The following is a 23,845-nucleotide window of genomic DNA, read 5'->3' on the forward strand; positions in this document are numbered from 1 at the left end:
AGTCCGTCCAGCGCAATAGGGGCCCAATATCCGAATCGGGCTGATAGTTAAGCATCACGTGAGTCACACGAGCACGTGCACCCACCGCTTTGGGCGCCTCTTGTCATTGATTCTCGATTCTTGGACCCTGACCACGACCACTGTAACCTCACCTAGTGCTATAAACGACTGGCTTCAGGAAACAGTAAGTCCCCAGACTCTTCCCTGCCTACACAACTCCAAGGGCAGGTGTACTGTCGACGTCACTTGGAGACGGATGCAAAGTGCGAAGCCTCTGTTCAAGGGTTGGGACCCCCGTGGCTACGGAATAACGTGCTGGAACATCGAGGGGACGGTGGACGGCAGCATGGAAGAGTTGCTGATCAAGGACAGTTGGATCTCAGAGGGGTGGACACCGGAGTATGGTTGCTTCGAAGATGCCGCTGGCACACCTGGCATTGCCGCGCTGGTGGACTGGGAGGACTGTGTCCAACTTCGCCATGAAGGGAGCCAGAAGCCAAAATCCATCTGGAATCGTACCAAGCGCAGACTCGTCTCTAGTCGGTATGGGTCTCCGGTCTGCAACTTCAAGACGGACTTGGAGTTCCTCTGTGTAGTCTCTGATGCCATTGACAGTATGTATGTCGGTTTTAAGAATTCTTCATCTGGGACTGATATGATGCGTTTCAGCTCATGAGGAACTCGTCGAGCAAGACATCTTGCATTGGGATATCAGCACTGCCAATATTCTCGTCATCAGGAGCCCGACAATTCCGTGGCATAGCATCTTAATCGACCTTGACTTGGCCGTAATGCCACCCTCTGTGGAAAGAGCGCCTGTTAATTGTAGAACAGTAAGTTATCTATTTGTTGTTTCTCTGATGACCAACTGCTGACAGATTTTGTACAGGGAACTCGCGAATCTCAATCCATAAATGTCCTGGATCGTTCAAGGATGGGTGTGCCGACACTCCCTCATTCCTACCTGGACGACTTGGAATCGTTCTTCTGGGTCTTCTGCATAATCGTCACTGGGTACGACTGCAACGGAAAGCGGGTAGAACCTCCTCCTGAGTGTATCCAAGGCTGGAGGAACGCAGATAAGCATGCTGCTAACGCCAAAATGGCCTTTCTCTTTGCACCCCCCTTAGCTCCCGTCGATCTCACCTGGGGAAAGCAGGTTCAGCGGCTGTTCTGGGATCTCCGCAGGTTCTTCATGGATATGACTTTACTCGTTTCTGATGTTGCCGCTGGGCGATCGGAAATGACGATGGAGGAACTCTTCAGCAAGCGCGTCGAACATTATAAAACTGTTCGCGGCCACATCAAGAAAGCTATCGACGCTATCAAAGCAGAAGAGAAAAACGACCATCCGAACATTTTACATCGGGGGAGTCAGAGCCCAAGCGTCGTCGCTCTGAGCGCTAGTGGGGCAGGGAGGAGGACACCGCGGTGTGACCAATTCGAAGGGCGGGGTCACCGGGGTGCATGCTCAGGGAAGGGATACGCACTCCTGCACGCAGCTTCCAGCGTCGGTCGAACATGATCGTAAAGAAGTCATGTTGCTTGCGCATGGCTAGGTCCTGGAGCAAGATTGCTGTGCAGCGGGAAAGTCGTGTTCATTTCTACTTTGTGTCGAGTAACCAATTACACTGCATTCCCGGTGTTTCACACAAGCTTCTCGGAGCGCATGAAATTTATGGATGCTCAACTCACTTGGCTGTCAGGAGCTGTTCTCCTACCTGAAAGCTGTTGATTGACACGGGATTGGTCGGCCAAAGGGAAAGAAGGGTCTTCATGGACGCCGACCGCGCGACTGGGGTTAGGGGAGAATATTGTTCGGTGTTTGAATCAATGCTTCTCTCGATCTGAGCAATGCACAAGGTGCTGCGCCAATACATATGTCCGAGTTTCAAGGGTGACGATCGTACCGTGAGGCGAAATAGGAGACGAACTTCCAATTCGAGCTTGAGGTGGGTCACGCGACCACGTGGACAGTGCGCGACATGATGTCAGTGACTCTGAGCGGTGCGGCTGTTGAACGTTGAACGTTGAACCCTGACCACGACCACGACCACGACCACGACCACGACCAGTGTGCGTTGAGATTGGGTGTTTGGGTTATAAGAGCCATTCTTTAGGAAAATGTAAGTCTCCAACTCAAACCCGTTCACGACAATGCCCAACCGAATGTCCACCCCAGAACCTGGTTTCTCTGCCCGGAAACAAACTCGAACCGAAGGTAGGAATATCACTCTAGATTTTCGTTCATTACTGAACTGGTCACAGAGCCTCGTACGCCGCCGCGCTCCGTACCAACAGTTCAGGCCACGGCCACGACTGTCTCGGTTACTCCCTTCAAATCCAAGTCGTCTCGCAGTATTGCCCTAGTAAAGATGACCGTGGACGAACAGAAGGAGATTATTCGAATTGAGCTCGAAGGAAACAGAGTCGAAGCAGAGTTCGATTTCTGGAGCCAAGTCTACTCGGACGAGTCGGTTTCAGACGAAGCGACTGTCGAGAACTATCTCCAAACAACCGCACTGTACTGCTGTACTTCCAAGCGGTGGACTGGGATTCCCGCAAACGTGGCCGAGGAGATAAAGCTCTACCCACCAGGCACGGCAATCTTTCAGGATATTATCCAGCACTTCGGCCATGGTGAGCGCCGCCAGGTTTGGAACATGTATCATTTCAGGTCGAAGAAAAAGGCCAAGGACGATGACAACTATGTTGAGCTGAGCAAGACCAAGACCGCGATGTGCCATTGCGAGCCCCATGGAGCCGCTGCCTGTACCACACCCGACTTCGTTATCACCGGAAGCGACCAGTACACTCCCCGCCTCACGCACGATGTAGAATGCCCCTTGTACGACGACACGCGGTGGCTGGCCGACGGGAAGCTGGACAAAAATATGTCAAGCGACCTGGGCGCAATGACCACTCAGTTTGGCGTTTATGCAAGGTACGAATATTACCTATGGATCCTTACGTTGACACTGGCGCTGATATCTCCCTGTCAGGCAAATCTTTAACGTTCAACCAAACCGAACCTTTGTCCGGATCTTGGCGTTCAGCGAGAAGCACATCCGACTGTTCCATTTCGACCGGAGCGGCGTGAAGTACACCCCTCTGCTCGACTATCACAAGAACCCAGTAGCCTTTGTCCGCACCGTCCTCAGCCTTCTTTCCGAACATTCCAACCACTCCGGGTTCGATCCAAGCATCACCTACAGCATCGAGGGTGATGGGGACGGCAAGCACAAAGTGGGGTATATCAAGCTCAACAAAACCAAGTACAAGATGCGACAGCTGGCACCGTCGTTCAAGACTTGGGACCTCAGTGGCCGTGGTACCACCTGCTGGATTGTCGTGGGGAAAGTCGACGGCAAGATGGAAGTGCTGCTGATCAAGGACAGCTGGATTTCGGTGGGGAGGCAGCCGGAGTATCGCTATCTCGAAGATGCCGCTGCCGTCCCTGGCATCGCCAAGCTTGTGGAATGGGAAGATTCTGTCGAAACGGCTGCTTTACGCCATGAGCAAGAAGGGGCGATGCCCAACAATTTCCACAATCGAGTCAAACGAAAGATCGTTCAACTGTACTACGGACCCCAAATCACCCGGTTTCTTACTCGCTTGGAACCCTTGAAAGCGCTTCACGATACCGTTGGAAGTACGTTTTATTTTGAAGCACATCATGTTTATCAAATCGCTAATTCAGCTCGCCCTCCAGCGCATGAAAGCCTCGAAGACCACGACATCTTGCATCGGGATATCAGCACTAGCAACATCCTCCTCAATAGGAACCCAAGTTGCGATCGAGATGGCGTTATAATCGACCTCGACATGGCTATAAGGCCATCATCTGTGAAGGGGGCGTCCGCCGATTGTAGAACTGTAAGTCCCCTGGTGTTTTTTTATTATTCTTATTTTTTATTTTATTTTTTATTTTTTTATTATTCTTTTTCTATTATTATTATTTTCATGCATCCGACGTCGCGATCCTGATAAGCTGCTTGCAGGGAACTCCCGAAACACAGTCCATAAATATACTGGATAGTTCAAGGATGGGTGTGCCGACGCTCCGTCACTCCTACCTGGACGACTTGGAATCTTTTTTCTGGGTCTTCTGCATAATTGTCACTGGCTACGACAGCAAGGGAAAGCGGGCCGAACCTACTCCTGCGTGTATCCAAGGCTGGAGGAACGCAGATCCTGAGCATGCTGCTAACGCCAAAAGGGCCTTTCTCTTTGCACCCCCCTTAGCTCCCGTCGATCCCACCTGGGGAAAACACGTTCAGCGGCTGTTCTGGGATCTCCGCAGGTTCTTCATGGGTATGACCTCACTCGTTTCTGATATTGCCGCTGGGCGATCGGAAATGACGATGGAGGAGCTCTTCAGCAAGCGCGTCGAACATTATAGGACTGTCCGCGGCTACATCAAGAAAGCTATCGACGCCATCGAAGCGGAAACCCCTCCGGAAAAGCGACCAGCTCAAGACGTCTCACTGGAGGAACCTGAGCCCAAGCGTCGTCGCTCTGAGCGTCAGCGCTCCAAGCAGGCGGCAGCAGGGGCCCAGGCCGGTACCTCCACACCGACGACCGCCGCTGATTCTCCTTAGAGCTAATGTCACCAACATTGACATTAGGTCTCCCACCGGCGACCCTGTTCGCTACATCCAGTGCTTCCCGGGATATCGCTTTCCCCCGTTGCATGGCTTCGTTAACCCCCCACATCTAGTTTTATACCCTTTACTCGCTGTCTATCTATACCGTTTGTATTTATACCCCATTTAAATTATACCTGCTTTACCATCGTCCTGTCTCTTGCCACTTCTCATCGTCTCGACTCTCGATCAGTTTTCCACCGTAATGACTGTGATTGCTGAGGGATGGGACTCAGGGTGTAAGCCAAATGAGTCCAACGTTAAGCCTGAGCGGGATCAAGCTGTGCCTCTTCAGGGAAATGAATTCGAATTCTTTCACAGGTCTTCCGAGGATAGTCGAACAGGATAGCAAGGTATTAATCCCGCATAACACCCGGATATATGATTGATCAGGCCTCTTCCATGCCATCCTCTTCTGCCCCTTCTTCGATTTGCTGAGCGCCCGCCCACCATGCAACAGGGCCCAACCCCTGCTCTGCGATGGAACAGGTAATGGTATACGGAGGTCTCGAAGTCACCCTCTCTTGAACCACGCCCTCGACAACCTTCACAGGCCCCGGTTCATCGTCGAAGAACTCATCCTGCTCCACGCGGACACGGACGACCTCGTTCTGGTCGATGTACATTCGTTCGGACGTCGGTGTGTTGAGCAGGTCATTGGAATCGGTGAGGGGAGAGTCGGGGAGCCAGAAGTATGCACGTTCGTGGCGGTCGCTTTGAAACGGGTTAGTCCTTGGTCAGACCCGAACAGAAGGGTTCGCGTACAAAACGGATGGTTGGGGGAGGTAGATGGCAGGGATATATATGTCGTCGAAGAAACCCATTGTCACTGGAAACAGCGGTCAGCGCGGTTCAACAGGTAATCCTGGAACAGTTCATACATCGGATCCCGCGCTCGTCAGAGCTTTTCACTTTCGCTACGACCACCTCTGACACAAACGGTCGAAAAACTGTCATTCTAAACGTGACTGGGTTGCGATATCAGTCTTGTGATCTCGTTCATGGGTCCCGAAACGCACCTTTGTACCACAAAAACCCATCTCCATATCGAACACGTCCGTCTCCGACTTCAGTGAGGTCGAAAACGCAGATACACAGGCCGACATCGTGCAGGACGCGGTTGGCGTACTTTTTGTTTAGTTCGGCTGTGATCGCTTCTTCGGGTGGGATCCCAAAGTGTTGCGGGTGGATGGGAACAGTGTCCTTGATTACAGCGAGGCTGAACATTGGATTTATCTTCTGGATTTGAGGAACTATAAGCCAGGCTTTGTCTGGGAGAAGAGACTGACACTGACTGGGTGCTTAAACCGAAATTTGGAGGATTTCGGCGACCTATAGTGTGCTACAGGACCGTTTCATATTCCTAGTAGATATATCAGATATTTAGTTTCATTTTCCTGGATTTAGCTTACCTTTTGGCCTTTTTGGGCCTTGTAAGGTCGTTTGGAATTGGTGGAAGAAAGACAAGAAGCGGCCGCGCATCAACTTGAAGGAGGCTGTTATCGAAAACAGTTCGAATGAGCGCATCAATCCGGGCCGGAAAAGATAGGGGTGATTTCCCTTCCCGTTCATGGAGATGGGGAGTCGTGATTCAGCCCTGAGGATTCTGTGAAGAAAGTTGCGAGCAGGGTCTTGTTCAGGCATAATATTCCGCGTGAGTCAGAGAGACCAATATCTCGGAAGGTAAGTTCAACAAGTCAAGTTGCCAGTCGCTAATATGGCCTGAAAGTCTGGGGGTATACTAGATTAGGATTAAATAAAGCATGGCTCGCAGTAGGCACAGATAAAAGGGCCATAGTATACACTTCAGTACCACTGTACTGTCCTCTCTGTTTCCACCAGAATGGCTACTCCAGTATTACCTCCGAGTTTGCGGAAGTCCATCGCGCTACGGGATTGCTCGATCGCTCCGGGCTCCATTTCTTCGATGGCTTTGCGAAGATTAAGCACGAGGTGTGATCCCTGGTAAGTAGCCTCGATTATTTCAGTGATTCTTTCGGAGACAACAGAGGGACATACGGTGTAAGAGAAGGCTACGTAGACCCATCTGGTTCTCGCATGTCAATTTCAGTCGCTCTGATATCCAGCACGGCGGATCACTCACGGGACGACGGCGAGGGAGTACATGCCCTCCTTGTACATGCTGAACACTGCGGATACCACAATTGACACTGTTCCGAAGAAGGATTAGTATTAGTTGTTCGAGATTTACCGTTCCACGTACGAGTTGTTCTATTGGAGAAGGCGTGGTGAGAGGTCTGGACAAGTGAAAGGGCGTCGAATGCACGTACACAAAGTAGAAGTAAGCGCCGTCTCTGAAAAATATAGTCAAAGCTGGAGACGCTTTATGGCTCCATCCCAACCCAGTAAACATCCATCTGCCGGCAGACTCCTGCAATGATAGATGGAACTTCCACATCGTCGCCGCGAAGAAGAAAACTGTATGATATATCCGAGTCGGGCTTGGCTTCAGATGAGGTAGGAATTCGACGATGTGTGCCACTTACACGATCCTAGCAAAGCAGGAACCCTGAAAGATCGTCAGTTTTTGAGCTTTGGTATTAGAGTCGCGGGTAGTCACCATGTGATAAGTACTCCGGCCCTCACTTCGTCGTGCTTGGGCTGCGTGGCGCACCCTGTCCATTGAGGAAGCATTAGGCTTGGTACGAAGGAGTTCGCCGACGTCACATTGGCCGTCCGCCAAGACCCATAAATCTCTATCTGTTATGAGGTTGGTCGTAAAAGTGCACAGGCTGTACGCTTCGAGGGAGACGTACCCCAAGCTCAACTTAAACACATATAGTGAGCGGGACGTTCGACGATGGAAACCATAGTAGTACCCACTTGTACAAGTGATGACGAAGAAGGCCAGAACTGTCGACAGGTGAGCACCCCAGTCCATACTCCGTGTAAGGGCAGGTCCGTACCCTTTTTGCTTCGATTGTACAACGCAAACGTTCGGAAGGTGAATATGATGTTGACGGCGGTGATATACAGAATCGTGCAGCCGCTGCAAACCGAAGTGACACGGCCCTGAGTGGTCTAGATGGATATGAAGGGAGGGGAAACTCACCAGACAAGGAAGATATGATAACCTTTACAACTGCGTGGATCGAAGTCATTCACTCGAATCACGATACTAGAGGGGAGAGGAGAGCACTTACAACTATTGCCGTTCAGACAGTTGAGCGCTAGTTTCGGAGATGAAGGGTTGCGCGACTCACCTCGAGTGTCTGGACTTGTCTCTCCACTATCCCCTTGTCAACTACTACAGATAACCAGATTCCAATCGGACTCACTAGCGAAGGTAATTCTGTTGCAACGATAGTCAGCGCCAATGGTTATTCGAGGCAAGTCCTCGGGGCTATGCACTTACACCAGGAACAGCAGTCCATAATACCGTGTCACGATATATATCACTTTTATCGGTGTCCACCGCGCCCTACAGCCCACCGTCAGAAATCACAATTCCTCCCAGGGGCTAGTCCGTTATACCTCCAGATGTGGGTCAACTGTTGTAGGGATTGGTTGATATTATACAAGGTGGACATTGAAGTGGGGTATTCTTACCTCTTCCGAGAAGTTGAGGATTATATCGAACAATATGAAGGTTATCGCAGCCGCTGTATGCCCACCGACGTGAATAAGCACGCCTAGAACACGCTGACCAACTAGGCCCCGACCTTTCGAATATGCTGCTTTCGTCGCTTCTCCGAACGCTTCATAAAGGAGCTGTACAGCTGCAGCTTGCGCCTGGGGGTCCATGGCGGTTGGGTCGAAAGGGAAGCAGGTATCATCATATTCACGGCAGTTACTTATAGTGACTCTGATTCGAAGACTTTCTTGGTGAAGTGAGATAATTCCGCATTCAACGGGCGCGCCTTAGCCAGGGGTGAAACGTTTGGGTTTGACGGATCCAACACAATCGCTTCCGGGCGTTATGTGTGCCTAGCGTGAGGAAAGTAGTACGTATGTAACTGGCATGACTCATGTAACAGGTCATCTATGCAATAAGTGAGCACACCTGCACGGTGTGCTCGGAGAGAGCGTGGGTCAATTACAGCAGACATGCTGCAGCGGTAAGGCTGGACGTTCATAGAAAGATAAGAACAGATCAGTTGTTGTACACCTTGACGTCGACAGCATCACGCCAACTTGATCACATCTGTATTCAATCTGTGTGATAGCAGGATATTGAGTACAGTACTAGTGTATGTATCCTCCCCCGGACATCTAATCGTATGTGGGCTTCATTGTATCAGAGGAATGCTCTTCAACGTCCAGCCTTAGAAATTTCATATTCGGAATGTGGATTTTCAGTAAGCGCCCAGGAGCTTTCGAACGGCAACCACCAGTGAGAAATCATCAGCTAGTCCATATTCGATTTGACTGCGTCCGGACCTTTCCCCAGCGCATCCCCGCCACTGCCTACCTCTCCAAATGCGGCAAGAAACCTCCGATACTCACGAAACATGACGTTTGAGTTTCTGATAGAGGGTTACTCGGAGATGAGGCCTACATAAACGGTTGGCATTCGGCTAATTGCAGCGCTCATAAGTATCCCTTCTCCCATTGAGGTGTGGTATCGGGAAAGGATATGATCCTAATGATACGTGAGTAGTATTGCTTGCAGCACAGAGCGTTGTACATAAGCGGGTACCGTACTAGTAGTTTATACATTGCGAGGCGATGAGTGGCTTAAACGGGAGGCACACCAACGTTACTACTGTGACAAAGGAGTTCGTGTCGAGGGGATGATGATATCAACGAGATCAAAGCGGATACACACAACCATGATGAGAATAATCCACCCTGAGAGCTTCGAATTAAAGAGTCATGAGAGCGTATAGTAGGGTAGGTTGGCAGGTAGTTACTGGTGGTTGGAAACGCGATGCATAAGTGGTTGAGGCGGCAATAGTACGTACCTATCCGAGTCCTTTGCTGACCAACCACCCTAATGGTTATTCAAAGCTGGTATAGTCTCGTTTGACGCCTCAGGCCTCGAAACCTCAGCGCGCGTGTCCGTTGTGATCGACGCGTTTGTTGACTCCGTTGTTTTGGCGTAAAGGTTCAACGTTCAACATCCCGCCAATCGAGACATCTATCCAATCAACGCGCGAAGGAAGAAACTTAATGGGTCACAAGGTGAGGGGAATTAGCGAATCCTGCAGAAGCACATGGAAGTGAGTTCCGTTTCGTCATGACCCATCCAAAATGAGGCTAATTCTCTCTCCTGCTGGAAACGGATGAATATTTACTCGAGGCAGGTTCTCCAGGCTAATCTAAGGTTAATCTGAAGTCCTTCTGATAGCCTGCGGAGCTTGTAGCGATCACCATCCTGCCGACATTCGCACCACGAGTTGAATAGAGTTGAATTCATTTCCTCGCTCGCGTGTTGCTGCTCCATCTTTCGAACCGTTCCTTAAAAGGACAGCCTCATGCACAAAGCAGATAGCATCTGTGGGGTATGTCTTCTCGCTACCCGAGCTTCAAGCGACGATGGTTCTCTGGAAAAACCATTAGACAGGCCAGCAGGGTATATATACTGTGCACGAACTCGTCTCGAATCCCGAGAGGTAACTCCTTCCTGCAAACATGTCCTGGCTCTCTCTTTTCCTCGCAGCCGTGCTTGCTGTGCCGTCTGAGGCCGCCCTCCGATTCGGATGTTCGACCTTGACCATCCAACGTCTCGATCCCCTGGTCCAGCCGGGTAGATTGCCTTCCGCCCACGTTCACCAGATCGTTGGTGGAAATGCGTTCCACCCTAACATGACTGGGGACATCGGTGAGCAGGCCACTTGCACCACCTGCACGTTCTCCGAGGACTTCTCGAACTACTGGACTGCCTCCATGTACTTCAAGCATCCCAACGGATCGTACAAGGCTGTTCCCATCATGCAGAACACTGCTCTCCCGAACGGAATCAACGGTGGGATGACCGTCTACTATACTCAGCAAGACTTCTTCAACAACGGAAACCAGAAGATCACTGCGTTCCCTCCCGTAAGTAACTGCTACCACCCTCCGTGACAGCAGCTGATGACCTCGGTATCTCAGGGTTTCCGCATGGTCATTGGCAACCCGACCGCCAACGGGAGGCAGTCCGCTGGTCTTAAGTTCGTATGTTTGAACGACAAGGGCACTCGTTTCCCTGAGCTCGACACCTTCCCCACGAGCCCATGCAGGGCTGGTATCATGACTGTCCACCACTTCCCCGCGTCAGTAGTCCTGCATTTTCCCGCCTCGACTTTCTAACAAGTCCGTTACTTAGATGCTGGGATGGGAAGACCCTCGACCCTCCCGACCACCAGTCTCACATGTACGACACCGTCAGGGGTGCCTTCCAGAACGGCGGCCCTTGCCCTGCTTCTCATCCCGTCCGGGTGCCCCAGGTCGCCTACGAGACCCTCTGGGACACCACCCAGTTCAACAACATGTGGCCTTCCGACGGTTCCAACCCCTTCGTCATGAGCTACGACGACGACCGTGGCTATGGAACTCACGCTGACTACGTCTTCGGCTGGAAGGGCGACTCCCTCCAACGTGCCATGGACTCCAACTGCATGTTCAACGCCTGCGAGAACGGACGACCTCTTAAGTCCCAGAGCGTCCAGCAGATGAATGCCTGCCGAATCCCGGACATGGTTGGAGAGGACATTGGTGCCAACGGATGTAAGTGCTATTTCCTCGCAGATACGCCACGGCACCGACTAACGAGTTGTGCGCAACAGGGATCTCTCGTCTCCCTGGCTCAGGGCAGCAGGAGAACCCCAACCCTCCCGTCGTCGTTCCTCCCACCCAGCCCACCAATCCCCCCGTCGTCAACCCACCTGCTCCCGGCGGCACCGTCCCCCGATTCGGCCAATGCGGCGGGTAAGAACTGACCCTTTCTCCAAAGTCGACGAACTGCTGACGACCTGCTTTACAGCCAAGGATACACTGGACCGACACAGTGTGTTGCCCCATACACCTGCCAGGTCACCAACCAGTGGTACTCTCAGTGCCTGTAAAAGGTTCCATCTTCGCGTACATTCCCCACCGGCTGGCTTTAATTACAGGTGTTGGTTCCCGCTCTTACTTACGTATCCGCTACTTGCTTCCATTTTTTCTGTACTTTTATCTTTACTTACGAATATGAATATCTTTTCATCTCAAATCTGGAGCATGCATAAGCCCCCAATGCTTTACCTGCACTTTAAGCTTTAAGGTTAAATGGAAACCATAAGCAGGCGACGGAAGCGCAAGTTTACCCGCATTACTCCAAAGGGTCCTTCTGTTGCACCGCAGGGTAGCAAGAAGACATCCGATTCTAGTCGGGCATCGATGGCATTTTTTTTTTTTTTCCTTTCAGGACCTCGCAACTGGCGCACATTAGTCTATTTTCTGGAGTAAAGATTAAGAGATAACGCGTGATGTATATTGTATCGTCGTTAGAATGGGTCAAAATGACCCATGGCCATGGTCAGTCGGAAACAAGATAGAATCGATAAGATGTTCATCCGAGGCCGCCCACCCCAATCCAGGCTCCTACTTCACTTTCTTACAATTATGCATCGCCCGATGCATCTTCCACCCCTCCTTCAAGCAGTCGTTATCGCAAAAGAACGCTGTACCACGACACGACCCTCCACACTTCTTCCACAGTCCCGCCGATCCACATGCAAAGCATCGCCTCCACGGACCAGCCGTCGCTGTCTTCCATTCCTCCTCGATATTAACATCCTCGAAGTCCCCGCCGGAAAGATTCACCTTCAACTGCCAGAGATCATTGAACGACGTACTCTTGAATTGAAGTCGCTCCGTAGACATCCAGTCGTCGTTGGTGAACCCTCCGATCATGTACATCTTTCCCGTGTCGAGGTCGGTGAGGAGCTGGCCATGGCAGCGGTAGTTCGGGAAGCCAGGGGTGACGACCTGTCGCCATTTCGCGTGTTTGATGGATCGAGCAGTTGGCGGAGAGGCGTTTTGCGGGACCAGGGGGACATCGAAGACTTCGGGATCGGACTCGTCTATGTCGAGCATGAAGGTGTCCGCGAAGTAGGCATAGTTGAATTGACGTCCTTTCTCTGGTATTGAAGTGATGAACGCAGCGCTGTACCCTCCGAAGATGAATACTTTGTTGAGGTGAGGGTTCTAAGTATAACAACTATAAGCGCCGGACCAGGTATCCACTGACACGAGAGGACAGCAATAGAACTCACATAAGTTACGCCGAATTCCGTACGAGGACAGGGGAAGTTTCCACGTATTCTCTCCCTGCTCCACTTCTCCTTCTCAATATCCCAGCTCCAGTAGTCAGTACACGTGTGGGCCTTTTCGCTTCGATGATGCTCCTTCTCCGAGTCGAACAGGTGTCGGTCGAAGTTGCCATACAGCAAGTAGAATTTGCGCTGGTCGCGGTCGACCCAACTTCCGCCATACTTCCTAGGGTCGGGACACGAGTGATCGCCATCCTTCGAGGGTACGACAGTTCCCGAAAGCCTCCTCCATTTCTTGGTCAATAGGTCCAGCTCCATGAAAATGTTGCACCCCATATTGGTGAATTCGTGGGTTCCGCCGAAGACAAGGATCTTCACTGCCACATCGTTCCGGAACACGATTTGCGCGGTATAGTCAGATGTCTGACGCCCAGGATACGGCCACCCAAGATTGACGCCCGCGGCGATATCCGCTTTGGTTGGGTTATAGCTGCAAGAAATGCGACCCCATTTCTCAGTTGTGAGGTCAAAGTAGTCGACGTCGATTAGTCCGTTGAAAAGGTAGGCCCGTTTGGCGTGAGGATCAAGAAGGAACGACCACCCGAGGAATAGATTGGTGATCGCAAAAGGAAGAGGGTATTCGGGGAGTTGTCGCCAGCCCTTCGATGGGTTGTTGAGATCGAGACACCAGAAGTCGCGGAAGTAAGGTCCATTCACGTCTTCCCGACCTCCAGCGATGTATAGATGACCTAAAAGGTTCGGTGAGTAACCTCGGTCATAAATGAGCGTGGCGAGACACACTCTTCCAGATGAAACTAGAGAACCCAGACCTCTTCATCTTGTTCTTGTTTGGAGGAGGACGATGTCGAATCCGCCGCCATGAGCCTTCAATTTGGAGGCGCTTGTTCTTGAGGCCGTACTTGGCGTACACGCGAGCATCAGGGTGGCGAAGAACGGTCAATGGGAGCATTTTTTCGAGGTTGTTCATGTCCTTGATATAGGGAACCTGATGTGTCCAAGGAAGGTCTTCGAAATGTGTCGAGGCCTTCCAGCGAAACCAGTAGGCCGCAGATGTGTTGCCGAGTTCGCTCAACAACGCGTCGGAGAGCAATGTCCAGGCCATAACACGTTGATATGTCACTTCAGGGACATCGACGTTAAAGAACATATATTCTAGAATGAAGACGTGGTTTTAAAGACTGGATTCAACAGGAAAGGACCGGAATGACGCACCGAACATTGGTTTTGGGGAAGTGAGGAAATGGTTGTACCACATCGCCTCCATTTCTTCGATCCACATTAGAGCCTACAAATTGCAGAGGATTTGCTTCGTCAAGCCAAGAAGATAAAGACATAAGAGCCACATACGGTTTCAATATCCTTGTCCTTCAAAGCACAGCGTATTAGAGCCGTATAGCAACCCGACAGCTGTACCATGTCGATGCCATCTTCCATAGCCTTGTACTTTGGACAGACCATAGTACCTTCTGGTTTCTTCAACGTCGGAACGTGCAAATCAGGTCCCAACATAACTCGAATAGCAGGCCAGAAAAACTGTCGAGCCTCCTCTATCTTCCCTTGGTCCAGCAGCTGATCACCGCCATGTTTTCTGGGGAATATCAAGGATTTGAGATGCCATCGATAGAATTCTGACATACCGTAGCAAGAACTGTTCGAATTGGGGACCGTGATGAGGACCTGGACGGCTCCCACTGGGAAATTGAGATGCCATGGTCAAAGTCGCGCACTGCAAGTTGGAACGCGAAAGAGTCTTCGGAGCGACGGAGTGGCGTGGGGTGATCCTCTTGATCGGAAATTTTGAGGTCTTGATAGGGGCTTGAGCACAATTTGGATGGGCGCTTCGGGTCATGATCAGGGGTATTGCTGAATTAGCGCCACCTGCAATGTGAACCTTTCCATCCCTACAGCGACCTCATAATGGACCAACGACAACGGTATTGTGTGGTAGTAACATTCCTGAACCAGTGAGACGTCCACAAAGTATGGTGCTTGTCGATGAAGTCGGATCAGCGCCCAGCGAGAAGAAGCCCACAGTTGTATCGACTCAGCAATAGCACCAGCCGCCACGAGTAGCAAATGACTTTCCTTTCCCCCCATCCTCCAATGTTCCCACTCGAACTTTTAGAGGTCACCATTGAGTGCCTTGCGGCTCAAGGTACACTCGAAGACCTTCACCAATGCACCCTCGTCAACAAGAAGCTCGCTCAACTCTGCCAAAAACGGATTTTTAACACCGTCGCACTTGTCCAAAGAGAGACGCGATGGCACATACCAGCTGAGCAACGAGTTCCGTTGCCTCCCCATCCTATTGAGCGATTCGCTGACGTGGTGAAGCAAAACCCCGCCATTGGGACGTACGTTTGGGAGTTGGAGATACAGAGTATGCTCGATTACAACGTCGACGATGGTTTCAAATTCTTTGGCCATCTGCACCAAGTCCACACCTTCACGCTAGTGTTTGCAGATGGACCTCGGCATGTCGGTGACCCAAAACCTTGGCATACCATTTCTCCAGGTCTTCGAAACTCGCTTTTCTCGTTTGTCCGTCAAAATCCCATCGCATCCCTGAATCTTTACCACCTCAGCGACCTTCCCCACACCTTCCTCCAGCAATTCGGCCACCTACAAAAGCTTACAGTCCTTGGTGTACACCCAGACATTTCCGTTTGTCCAGCAATCGGCGAGTGCTACATGAAGTTAAAGGAGCTGAAACTGCTGGACAAATCAATTAGCTTTGCTGAGCATTTCATCTCCATCCCAGTTCCCACACAATCGACATATCGGAGATCTCAGTCCTCAAGGTGGACTTCGGGATACACGATGAGGACCATGTCGTGTGTCGCGTCCTGCGTTTTCCTGTTCAATTGGAAACCCTTGGTTTGCATTTAAGGAGTGAGTGCTTAGCGCTTAAATCTCGACATTTTCCAAGAACTTACCAGAGTTGCATCTCAGAGGATTTCTCGGAATGGACCTGTCGCGGAAATATCCTCAGCAGACTTCCTTCCCCCTCCCTAAACACCCTGCGGCGCATCGACTTGATGATCAACACCCTTAACACTCCAGAGCTTCCGCCCTATGCCGAGTTTGCTCATGAACTCAGCCGGATACAGGGCCAATTTGACAGTGACTTAAATCTGGACCCAATTCGGTGGAAAGAACTTGGAGATATACTAGCGTCGGGGTTTCCTTACCTTCGGACGCTGACACTCCGTGCGGAGGTGTCCATATTTGACAGCCCTTCGCCCTTTGAGGAAGCCGCACACAAACAGGCTCGGATAAAACATAGACATGGGATTGAGCTGACTACGAGCGCCGAGTGTATGGTGATATGAACGTCCAGTGTGCCCTGTGCCACAATAAGAACTTTGTCTCAAGCATCATAGTGCTCACCGTCTCACCGTACGTACTCCGTCTCCAAGCGCTTTCGGTTTTGGATTGAGAAGAAACCTGGTCGGTTTGAAATGAGCGGATCGTCGTAGAAGGTGACGATGACGGGCAAATATCATGCTCCCTTCCACCCCATGCACAGAAAGAAACCCTCGCGCGATTCCGCCCTGCTCGAATCTGGTTTGATGTACTTTACGAGATTGAACTTGGGAACGAGTTCCTCTTCGCGGAACTGTTGTAATTCGGGGTGCGCAAAGTGTTTCATCCTAAGTCACATTGCAAATGATCAATGACTTGTGTGATTGAAAGATAAAAGACCACTCACAACACGACGCCCCCTCGTTTCCGCCCAATCTTCTCTGCCGTGCGTAGATGTCGTCCCGCGAATTCCATCACAGCCTGGCATATTTCCAGGCTGCATTCGATATCCCTGGTGACATTCCCAGAGGCATTTGCCGCCATATCGGAGAGGATTACGTCGACCTTTCCGTCGTTGACCCCTTCTCGTTTTAGGAGCTCTTGGATGACCCTGTCGGTATCGGGTGCCAGGAAATCAGCAACAATGTCGTGGACCCCGTGGATGGGCCGCATTCTAAGAAGGTCGACAGCTATTATCGTACCCCTGCCTTGTGCCGGTGCGCTGATATCGTCGTCTATAGCCAGAGGGTCGAACGTGGAGGCAGAGTCATGGGTGGGGCTCGAATCAGTCGACTCGGACGTCCATCCCAGCTTCTGGGCGACAACTTGGCTCCATCCTCCAGGTGCCGCACCGAGATCCACAACTGCATTGACGTCGGATTTGGACAGAAAGTTATCCCATTGGTCGTTGATTTCGAGCAACTTGAAGGCCGACCGAGCTCGGAACGCTGCTGGGTCGATTTGTCGTTTCTTGACATAAGAATCTTTGGTTTGCCGGGCTAGCCATTGCCTAGACGACTTTTTCGCTAGCCTACAGAATGTGGGTCGGAAAGACATAGGCTTCAGCCTCTAAGGCACAGCAAAACTAAGAGACGCGAGTGGAACGAAGACAACCTTGTTCTGGGCGCTTGACTGTCGTGACAGCGCATAAGCGGCCCGGAGAACGATGCCATCAATCATGTGACGTCTACCCAAAACTTTTCCCCTGTTCTGGTTCTGCCTCCGAACTCCATCCCGACCCCCTTCGTCACCGTCAACCGACGCGTATCGCCAGCTTCAAAACCCTTGATGGACGTCGAGGACGACGCCGAGAACACCTCAATGTCGACCGCATCGTCTTCAAAAGTCGTCCCCGCAAAGCCATGGACGCATTTCGTAGCCGGAGGGCGCGTATTGGTTCCTGATTTCATCTGCCAGCTGGTATTGACATCGAGTCTGGGGCGCTTTTTACAGGCTTGGAGGCATGTGCGGCGCAATCGTGACATCGCCTTTTGACGTTGTGAAGACGCGTCTGCAGTCCGACTTGTTCCAGAAACAACCAGCTGCGTCGTCGACGCCGCACGGCGCAGCAGTGAGCGTGGTGCGGAATGGAGTGTCGGGAAGCGCAGTGCTTCAGGCAGGAGCAATACCGCGACAAAGAGGTCTGCTGTACAACTTTGTAGAGACTGTCCATATCATTCGGTCAGTAGTCGTTGTTCTTACCAGACTAGCTTTGTATATTGAAACCTTTCCGCTATTAGTGACGTATACGTGCATGAATCCCCGAGGGCCCTGTTCAAGGGCCTTGGTCCTACCCTCGTCGGCGTCGTACCTGCTCGTTCCATCAACTTCTATACATATGGGAACGGCAAGCAAATCATCGCGAATACCTTCAACAATGGCCAGGAGAACAGTCTGGTCCACCTGACAGCAGCAGCGATTGCTGGTGTCGCAACTGGAACCGCAACGAATCCCATTTGGGTCGTCAAGACACGACTGCAGCTGGTACAGGGCTACGCCAAAGGATCAGGACCAAAATCGACCATGTCGGGTGCGAGTGCGAGCTGGGTGTGCATAAAGCAGATCATGAGGGAGGAGGGCATTCGGGGGTTCTACAAGGGTCTCAGTGCGAGTCTTCTTGGTGTGACGGAAGGAACAATCCAATGGGTGCTATACGAGAGGCTGAAGCGATTGACGGCTGCGACGGAAGGAAAGGGCGGCGTTCTGGAGTGGGTTGGAATGATTGGGAGCGCTGGCGCTGCGAAATGTGTCGCTAGCTTGATTACTTACCCTCACGAGGTGCGTTCGGCGTCTATCCTACCACGGCTCCTGGCTTAACCCTCGTTCAGGTTATCCGAACACGGCTACGACAACCACCACCAAAGAATGGACCTCCAAAATACACTGGCCTGTACCAAACGCTGCGGGTGGTCATCGCGGAGGAGGGTGCTCGTTCTCTTTACGGGGGTCTCAGCGCCCACATGATGCGAGTCATTCCCAACGCAGCCGTCATGTATGCCATCTATGAGGCCGCCTTGAGATGGAGCTCATCATCGTCATAAACCTCGGTTTCCCTTCTTTCTCCCCACCGAGCCCACAAGGGGGTCCCACCGCACCAGGAAATCCCCTCCTTTCACTGATCTGGGAATACCTACACCCTCCGCACAACCCTTGGCGATCAGCTGTTATTCCGACCACCTGGCTGGTCTCTTTAACACTCCCACCACCTTCAGCCTTCAGGCGACCCCGTCCCACCGTCGTCCATTCACCGGCTAAAACGCATCGCACCCATCTGCATCTGTACACCTAGGAACTATCTAATCATCTGCATACGACATCACAACTCAACGCAATCCCCTTGCTAATACCAATTAATGTACATAGGTTCTGACTATCTCCAGTGCTCTTCCTCGTGCTCTTCCCTTGCACTACAAGTCCTCTGCAGCAGCTCACCACCACAGTTGATTTTATTGCTCTTTATATGGCCCACGAATGTGTACGTGTGCTAGATCGTGATGTCTTTTAGTTAATATCTAGACGTAATAAATGCTCGACGTAAACTACACTCCTCTCAGATGGAAGGAAATTACTGTAGCGCCTTCACCACCAGGCGGGGTTCAGCGGCCCTCTTGGCGCAGTGCCGTCAGCAATCAAAGATTACAATCGGAGATTTACATAATGTTCCAGAATGCGTTCAGCGTTCCGAGTCAGACTGCTGGAATTTTCTCTTTGCCTTCCTCCACCACATGCCCTGTCGATTTGTGAAACTCCTCTTTGCGCTTTACTAGAAGTGACCACTGTGATTTCCATAAGACTCGCTACAGCCTGGCCCTCTGCTCTGTTGCTAGGTCATTCTCGGACTTGCTAGAACTGGCAATTCTATCTGCGGACAACGGATGCTACGTGCTGTACATAACATCGCGTTCCTCGGCACCTAACAGCTCGGGCAGAGCAGGCTCGTGCATGCTCCACCTTTTTCATTATGCATTTCCTCGGCCTGTCCTGCATCTCCTGGATCAAGAGCTGTTGCAAATGACGACACAGGAACACGAACTTCGGGACCGCTACTCGGAAGATTCCTTCGGTTCAGGGGATAAGTATGTAAGTCTGTTAGAAGGCTGTAGTGTTGCGGGACGACCAACTTGCAGAGTGGAGCTAAGGGTGGCTGGTCACTCTACTCACCCTGGAACTGTCTGCTTGGTCAAAGTGATCCTGTGGGTCCCACAGCGGCTGGCGGTAGGTCGGAAAGGAGATCACCAAAATCGGTATGGAAATGACGCACCAATGCCTTTCGGCGTTGATGGAACTACTGCAGGTAAGTAGTGAATTCAAACCCTTGGAGTGCGGCGTATCTGGAGAGCGACGCCCACAACAAACAACGGCTCGGCCTTTCCTTTCTGACTCCTCTCATCATGTGCAGTGGATCTGGCAAGCCCGATGAAGACTTGAAGGCGTGACTTGGGCGGTAGAGACGAGTAAACTCTGTAACGCGAACAGGTAGGGCTCATCGCCAGCATTTCAATTTCAGTTTTAGGGGATGAATTCCTTACCCAGAGTAAATTCAAGCTATCTGACCGGTACCCTTTGAGGTCTGTGCGACTTGATAGGCCAACTTGGCCCTTTTGCCAGGTGTGCATCTCTTAAGTTAGGAAAGGGAGATCAGGTCAGGGTTCCGCGGCTTTCGAAGTTGCCGAGAATTGAGAAGGTTACACCCCGGCGACCACGACGCTAGCTATAGTGTCACTCTCCCTAAAAGCTGGAGAAAAGTGCAATGATTGATGGGGGAGATGGTGCCATCAATGCTATTTTTAGACATTGGGTTTCCTCATCAAGATCATTACAGCAGACCATTTGAAAAGAGGAGGTTCAGTAAACCCGAGCGGAATTGCCCCTCTTGATACCTCCGTAGATAAGGGTGACGAGCGCCTTTGGTTTAGGATGTGGCAGAAACGTGTAAAGTCTGGAATCGCATGGCAGTATTCGAGTCAAGTACTCAGAGTAGCACGCCTCCGCGTGCACCGTTTCAGCGCCCACCTCAGACATGTATTGACTCGAATCCCGAGATGCAGTTGCCGATCGCGGATTTCCAGACTAAGGAACTTCTTTTTGCTCATAGTTAAGGTGCTTCATGAACTTAGAGCAGGAAAATAAGCGTCAAAGTGATTAGTTGTGTGGATAGACATCTTGCCCACCAGGGAGTATATTGCATATAGGTACAGCTGTAATACATGACTATAAGTAATTAAACAAGTCGGATCTATAAGGATGATCTTCCGACGCCACTGATTCGACCCAACTCCTAGTTGGACGCACGAGGCGTAATCTTAATGGTGAATTCCTCGAACTTGCTGATATCAGGGAGGAAAGAATTGCTCTCGCTCTGCGGAACCTTTCGATCCTTCCCACTCCTTTGAACCAATTCGACGTCGAACCTTCGCAGGACGGTGACAACGAAATCGGGCATTTGGTGCAAAGCGAACTGTTTTCCTTTACACTAAGGGCGATAGTCAGAGTCAGATTCTGTCAAAGAAGGTAAGTGAGTATTGACTCACAAGATGGGCACCGTCTCCAAAGGTTTTCGGCTTGGGCAAGGACGGGTTTACGAGGAAGCGGTCTGCCTTGAACTCGAATGGATCTTCGTAGATGCTTGAGTCGTGGTTGATGAGTTTGGAGATGATCCAAGTGTCTTTGGGAATGAAGTAGCGTGTTCCCTTGAAGCTGACGTCTAGGTCTTCGCTGGCGCGACGGAGCTGTTGCATGCTATAAGGCCAGCGTAACGCCTCCCACATAACCGACTCGATCAACCGCATCTCTGTGATATCCTTCCCACTCCTAGCCTCGTTCTGGGCTCTGATCAGTAGATCTTCGTCAAGAATAATCTGCGCCAACATCCAGTAAAGATGGAACCAGATGTTGCTGTGGATCCCCCACAATAGCGGCAGGAGCACAGCGGCTGCATCGGGGAGCGAGAGTCCAGCCTCTTTCATCGTGACGAGTCCTTCGACCATCACGCCGCTGAGTTCCTTGGTGGAGTGGCCGTCGGCTTCCCACCATGGTCGGATGTATTCAATAACGAAGTTGAGGAGTCGGTCGCGTGCTCGACCGGTTTTGGACCAAGGGAGGTGGGAAAGTCGAGAAGCCAGGAACGAGATGTCGGGAACGGTTGCTTTGATGTCGTCATAGGACTCTGCCGGGAATTCTGGTCCGAATATAACAATGCCGGTAGCTCGGTAGAGGGTCTGGCGAAGGAATTCGGAAAGGAGGACGGTCGTTCCGCTCGGGTTCGAGAATTGGTCAAACTCTTTCTCGAGCTCCTCGTGGAAGCGAGATTTGAGGCCGCTGTCTTTCATCCGTTGACGAGAGAATTCTCGACCTGTGATGGGTACGAGTTCGTTCATTAAGATTTCGACGATTCGATGGACGTTGGCTTTGCCAGACCCGGCCTGGGCTGCACCCTCGAAGGGAAGATGTGGGGATAGTTCTTTGGTTTGGCGTTCCAGCTGGCTTAAGCTGTATGGATGATGAATAACGATTGCACTCGTTCCGAGTACTCTGAAGCGGTACAAAGGACCATAGCGTTGCCTGCTCAAAAGAGAGATTTGTTATCGAGAGTTCAAAGAGGATGGTACTACTCGTGTAACTCACCTCATCTGTTCCATAAAAAGGGTGGGATTGTTGTAGAGACGCCAGCCATTGTCTAGACCGAGGAGAGGGAACCATGTTGAAACGGTGGGGATTTGCCCAGACTGAAAACCATTGTTTCGGCGGTGGGAGTAGAGCGCGATGACAGAAAGAATGGCAAGGAGGGAAAGAATGAAAGACTCTGTGTCCCAGACTGACATTTTGGGGTGTGTAGAACAGCTCTGAGACTGGGAGGATGGTAGGCGGCGTTTTATCTCAGTAAATTCTTCTGCTTTTTAACCCTTACAATTATCCGTGTGCCGTTGCAGACGGAGGGCTAATCCTTTTTGATGTACCATGGATTGACTCTTTGGGCTATGTGCCTGTCTCCTACTGCCTAGTCATGATGGAGAATGGACTGGAACGGTCGTTATCTGCCATACGATCAATACGGTTGAAATTGTACATGTTTTCCTTTCTCCGGAGTACATTTCTCGTAAAGCCCACCCCATCCAATACCTAAGTTGCATGCGGGTGCACCAGCGCAGTCCTCAATGATGCGGTGTTGTTTACACATAGTCGTCGCGTCCCATTCACTGCTAGCCCGCATTGGTTGCCACACAACTGTGGAGCAATGCCTATAGAGCATAGCGGTGAGAACTATCCTCATACCGACAGTGAAACGTCACTGCGTCAAAAGGCGCATCGCTGAATTTTGGCAGTTTAATCATCGGAAACGATAAGACACGACCGCGTCCTTGTCAAAGATACTCGGGGTAATACTCTTCAATAGACCTGCTATTCTTGAGCACGTTTGACGGCCTTTATGTTTGACTTATGTCAGATGGCAGCAGGAGAGAAAATTCACCGTCCACCGCATTTACTTAAAGTCCGATGAATACGATTCAAACCCTTGCTGTAATACCTACCGCCGCGGTAGGCAAGATCTATTTTATCTTCTATGCAAACGTTAGACTCACAGTTGTATCGTAGATAACGCCGACTACTCAACCGTCTAGTAAAGATCCTTTCGCAACGGTGGTCGAACTGTGAGCAATTGCAGTAAGCGCCCATTGGTGATCGCATCAATGCCTTGGCAATTGGATCGTGGTTGGCGCCGGTACCCACTGAGAAACGAAGTTGCGCAGGTGCAGTCTTTTTTTGGCCGCTAGTTTCTAGTGGTAATCCCTCTAGCCATGCAGGATGGACCTGCAAAGAAGTCGTTCCGCGTACCTGACTCAATGATGTGAAGACTGTCAAGTGAGCTTCTCACTCCGGACTGGAGATAGCAGTTGGCCCGTGCTTGCACTGACATCCGTTGTTTGAGGTGGACCGATCCAACATTACTTTTAGAGATTCCCTAACTTGCACGTCCCATCTTCTCCGAGTATTTCAATCATGAAAGGGGTCCGTTTCAGTCGCCGCATGCACGTAACCCCTATGTTCCCGCGGATAACAAACCAGATAGACACTGAAGCTTGTTGCGCTGAACTGCCTACAGCACTATTACTTAGGCCCATTTGATCTCGAACACTGCGACGCGCGTTAATTTATGACGAATGGATCTAAGATAAA

General features: G+C 51.1%; 11 protein-coding genes across 11 annotated transcripts; 5 read left to right on the top strand and 6 right to left on the bottom strand.

Moving 5' to 3' along the window:
• Positions 1-256: 256 nt before the first annotated feature.
• CC1G_10438 (other/FunK1 protein kinase) lies at positions 257-1,525 on the top strand (the record flags this gene model as incomplete). The annotated part of the gene is made up of 3 exons (XM_001840600.1): positions 257-614; positions 670-833; positions 890-1,525. 3 exons carry the CDS (start codon positions 257-259, stop codon positions 1,523-1,525), a joined length of 1,158 nt encoding a protein of 385 aa, XP_001840652.1.
• A 632-nt stretch (positions 1,526-2,157) lies between these two features.
• CC1G_10437 (other/FunK1 protein kinase) lies at positions 2,158-4,601 on the top strand (the record flags this gene model as incomplete). The annotated part of the gene is made up of 5 exons (XM_001840599.2): positions 2,158-2,221; positions 2,269-2,944; positions 3,003-3,652; positions 3,713-3,876; positions 4,002-4,601. 5 exons carry the CDS (start codon positions 2,158-2,160, stop codon positions 4,599-4,601), a joined length of 2,154 nt encoding a protein of 717 aa, XP_001840651.2.
• Positions 4,602-5,035: 434 nt separating this feature from the next.
• Positions 5,036-5,873, bottom strand: CC1G_10436 (polymerase III polypeptide H; the record flags this gene model as incomplete). The annotated part of the gene is made up of 4 exons (XM_001840598.1): positions 5,036-5,360; positions 5,412-5,475; positions 5,528-5,614; positions 5,666-5,873. 4 exons carry the CDS (start codon positions 5,871-5,873, stop codon positions 5,036-5,038), a joined length of 684 nt encoding a protein of 227 aa, XP_001840650.1.
• A 579-nt stretch (positions 5,874-6,452) lies between these two features.
• Positions 6,453-8,411, bottom strand: CC1G_10435 (hypothetical protein; the record flags this gene model as incomplete). The annotated part of the gene is made up of 14 exons (XM_001840597.2): positions 6,453-6,608; positions 6,666-6,693; positions 6,751-6,817; positions 6,871-6,878; positions 6,938-6,961; positions 7,154-7,176; positions 7,282-7,520; positions 7,574-7,656; positions 7,720-7,805; positions 7,871-7,896; positions 7,946-7,959; positions 8,023-8,088; positions 8,142-8,158; positions 8,217-8,411. 14 exons carry the CDS (start codon positions 8,409-8,411, stop codon positions 6,453-6,455), a joined length of 1,032 nt encoding a protein of 343 aa, XP_001840649.2.
• A 2,004-nt stretch (positions 8,412-10,415) lies between these two features.
• On the top strand, positions 10,416-11,656 carry CC1G_10434 (hypothetical protein; the record flags this gene model as incomplete). The annotated part of the gene is made up of 5 exons (XM_001840596.2): positions 10,416-10,649; positions 10,704-10,864; positions 10,918-11,318; positions 11,378-11,519; positions 11,575-11,656. 5 exons carry the CDS (start codon positions 10,416-10,418, stop codon positions 11,654-11,656), a joined length of 1,020 nt encoding a protein of 339 aa, XP_001840648.2.
• A 517-nt stretch (positions 11,657-12,173) lies between these two features.
• On the bottom strand, positions 12,174-14,576 carry CC1G_10433 (hypothetical protein; the record flags this gene model as incomplete). The annotated part of the gene is made up of 6 exons (XM_001840595.1): positions 12,174-12,779; positions 12,848-13,593; positions 13,646-14,017; positions 14,078-14,150; positions 14,213-14,453; positions 14,503-14,576. The coding sequence occupies 6 exons, from the start codon at positions 14,574-14,576 to the stop codon at positions 12,174-12,176; spliced, it is 2,112 nt and encodes a 703-aa protein (XP_001840647.1).
• A 392-nt stretch (positions 14,577-14,968) lies between these two features.
• Positions 14,969-16,197, top strand: CC1G_10432 (hypothetical protein; the record flags this gene model as incomplete). The annotated part of the gene is made up of 3 exons (XM_001840594.2): positions 14,969-15,561; positions 15,627-15,757; positions 15,818-16,197. 3 exons carry the CDS (start codon positions 14,969-14,971, stop codon positions 16,195-16,197), a joined length of 1,104 nt encoding a protein of 367 aa, XP_001840646.2.
• A 170-nt stretch (positions 16,198-16,367) lies between these two features.
• CC1G_10431 (RNA methyltransferase) lies at positions 16,368-17,227 on the bottom strand (the record flags this gene model as incomplete). The annotated part of the gene is made up of 2 exons (XM_001840593.1): positions 16,368-16,518; positions 16,578-17,227. The coding sequence occupies 2 exons, from the start codon at positions 17,225-17,227 to the stop codon at positions 16,368-16,370; spliced, it is 801 nt and encodes a 266-aa protein (XP_001840645.1).
• Positions 17,228-17,491: 264 nt separating this feature from the next.
• Positions 17,492-18,711, top strand: CC1G_10430 (mitochondrial carrier protein RIM2; the record flags this gene model as incomplete). The annotated part of the gene is made up of 4 exons (XM_001840592.2): positions 17,492-17,635; positions 17,688-17,851; positions 17,911-18,448; positions 18,499-18,711. The coding sequence occupies 4 exons, from the start codon at positions 17,492-17,494 to the stop codon at positions 18,709-18,711; spliced, it is 1,059 nt and encodes a 352-aa protein (XP_001840644.2).
• Positions 18,712-20,948: 2,237 nt separating this feature from the next.
• On the bottom strand, positions 20,949-22,491 carry CC1G_10429 (hypothetical protein; the record flags this gene model as incomplete). Its single annotated transcript, XM_001840591.1, has 3 exons — positions 20,949-21,143; positions 21,202-22,231; positions 22,295-22,491. 3 exons carry the CDS (start codon positions 22,489-22,491, stop codon positions 20,949-20,951), a joined length of 1,422 nt encoding a protein of 473 aa, XP_001840643.1.
• Positions 22,492-22,789: 298 nt separating this feature from the next.
• Positions 22,790-23,614, bottom strand: CC1G_14769 (hypothetical protein; the record flags this gene model as incomplete). Its single annotated transcript, XM_002910745.1, has 3 exons — positions 22,790-22,908; positions 23,200-23,229; positions 23,551-23,614. 3 exons carry the CDS (start codon positions 23,612-23,614, stop codon positions 22,790-22,792), a joined length of 213 nt encoding a protein of 70 aa, XP_002910791.1.
• Positions 23,615-23,845: the final 231 nt, after the last annotated feature.

Source organism: Coprinopsis cinerea (genome assembly GCF_000182895.1).
Source record: "Coprinopsis cinerea okayama7#130 chromosome 7 map unlocalized cont3.7, whole genome shotgun sequence".
Classification (NCBI taxonomy): domain Eukaryota; kingdom Fungi; phylum Basidiomycota; class Agaricomycetes; order Agaricales; family Psathyrellaceae; genus Coprinopsis; species Coprinopsis cinerea.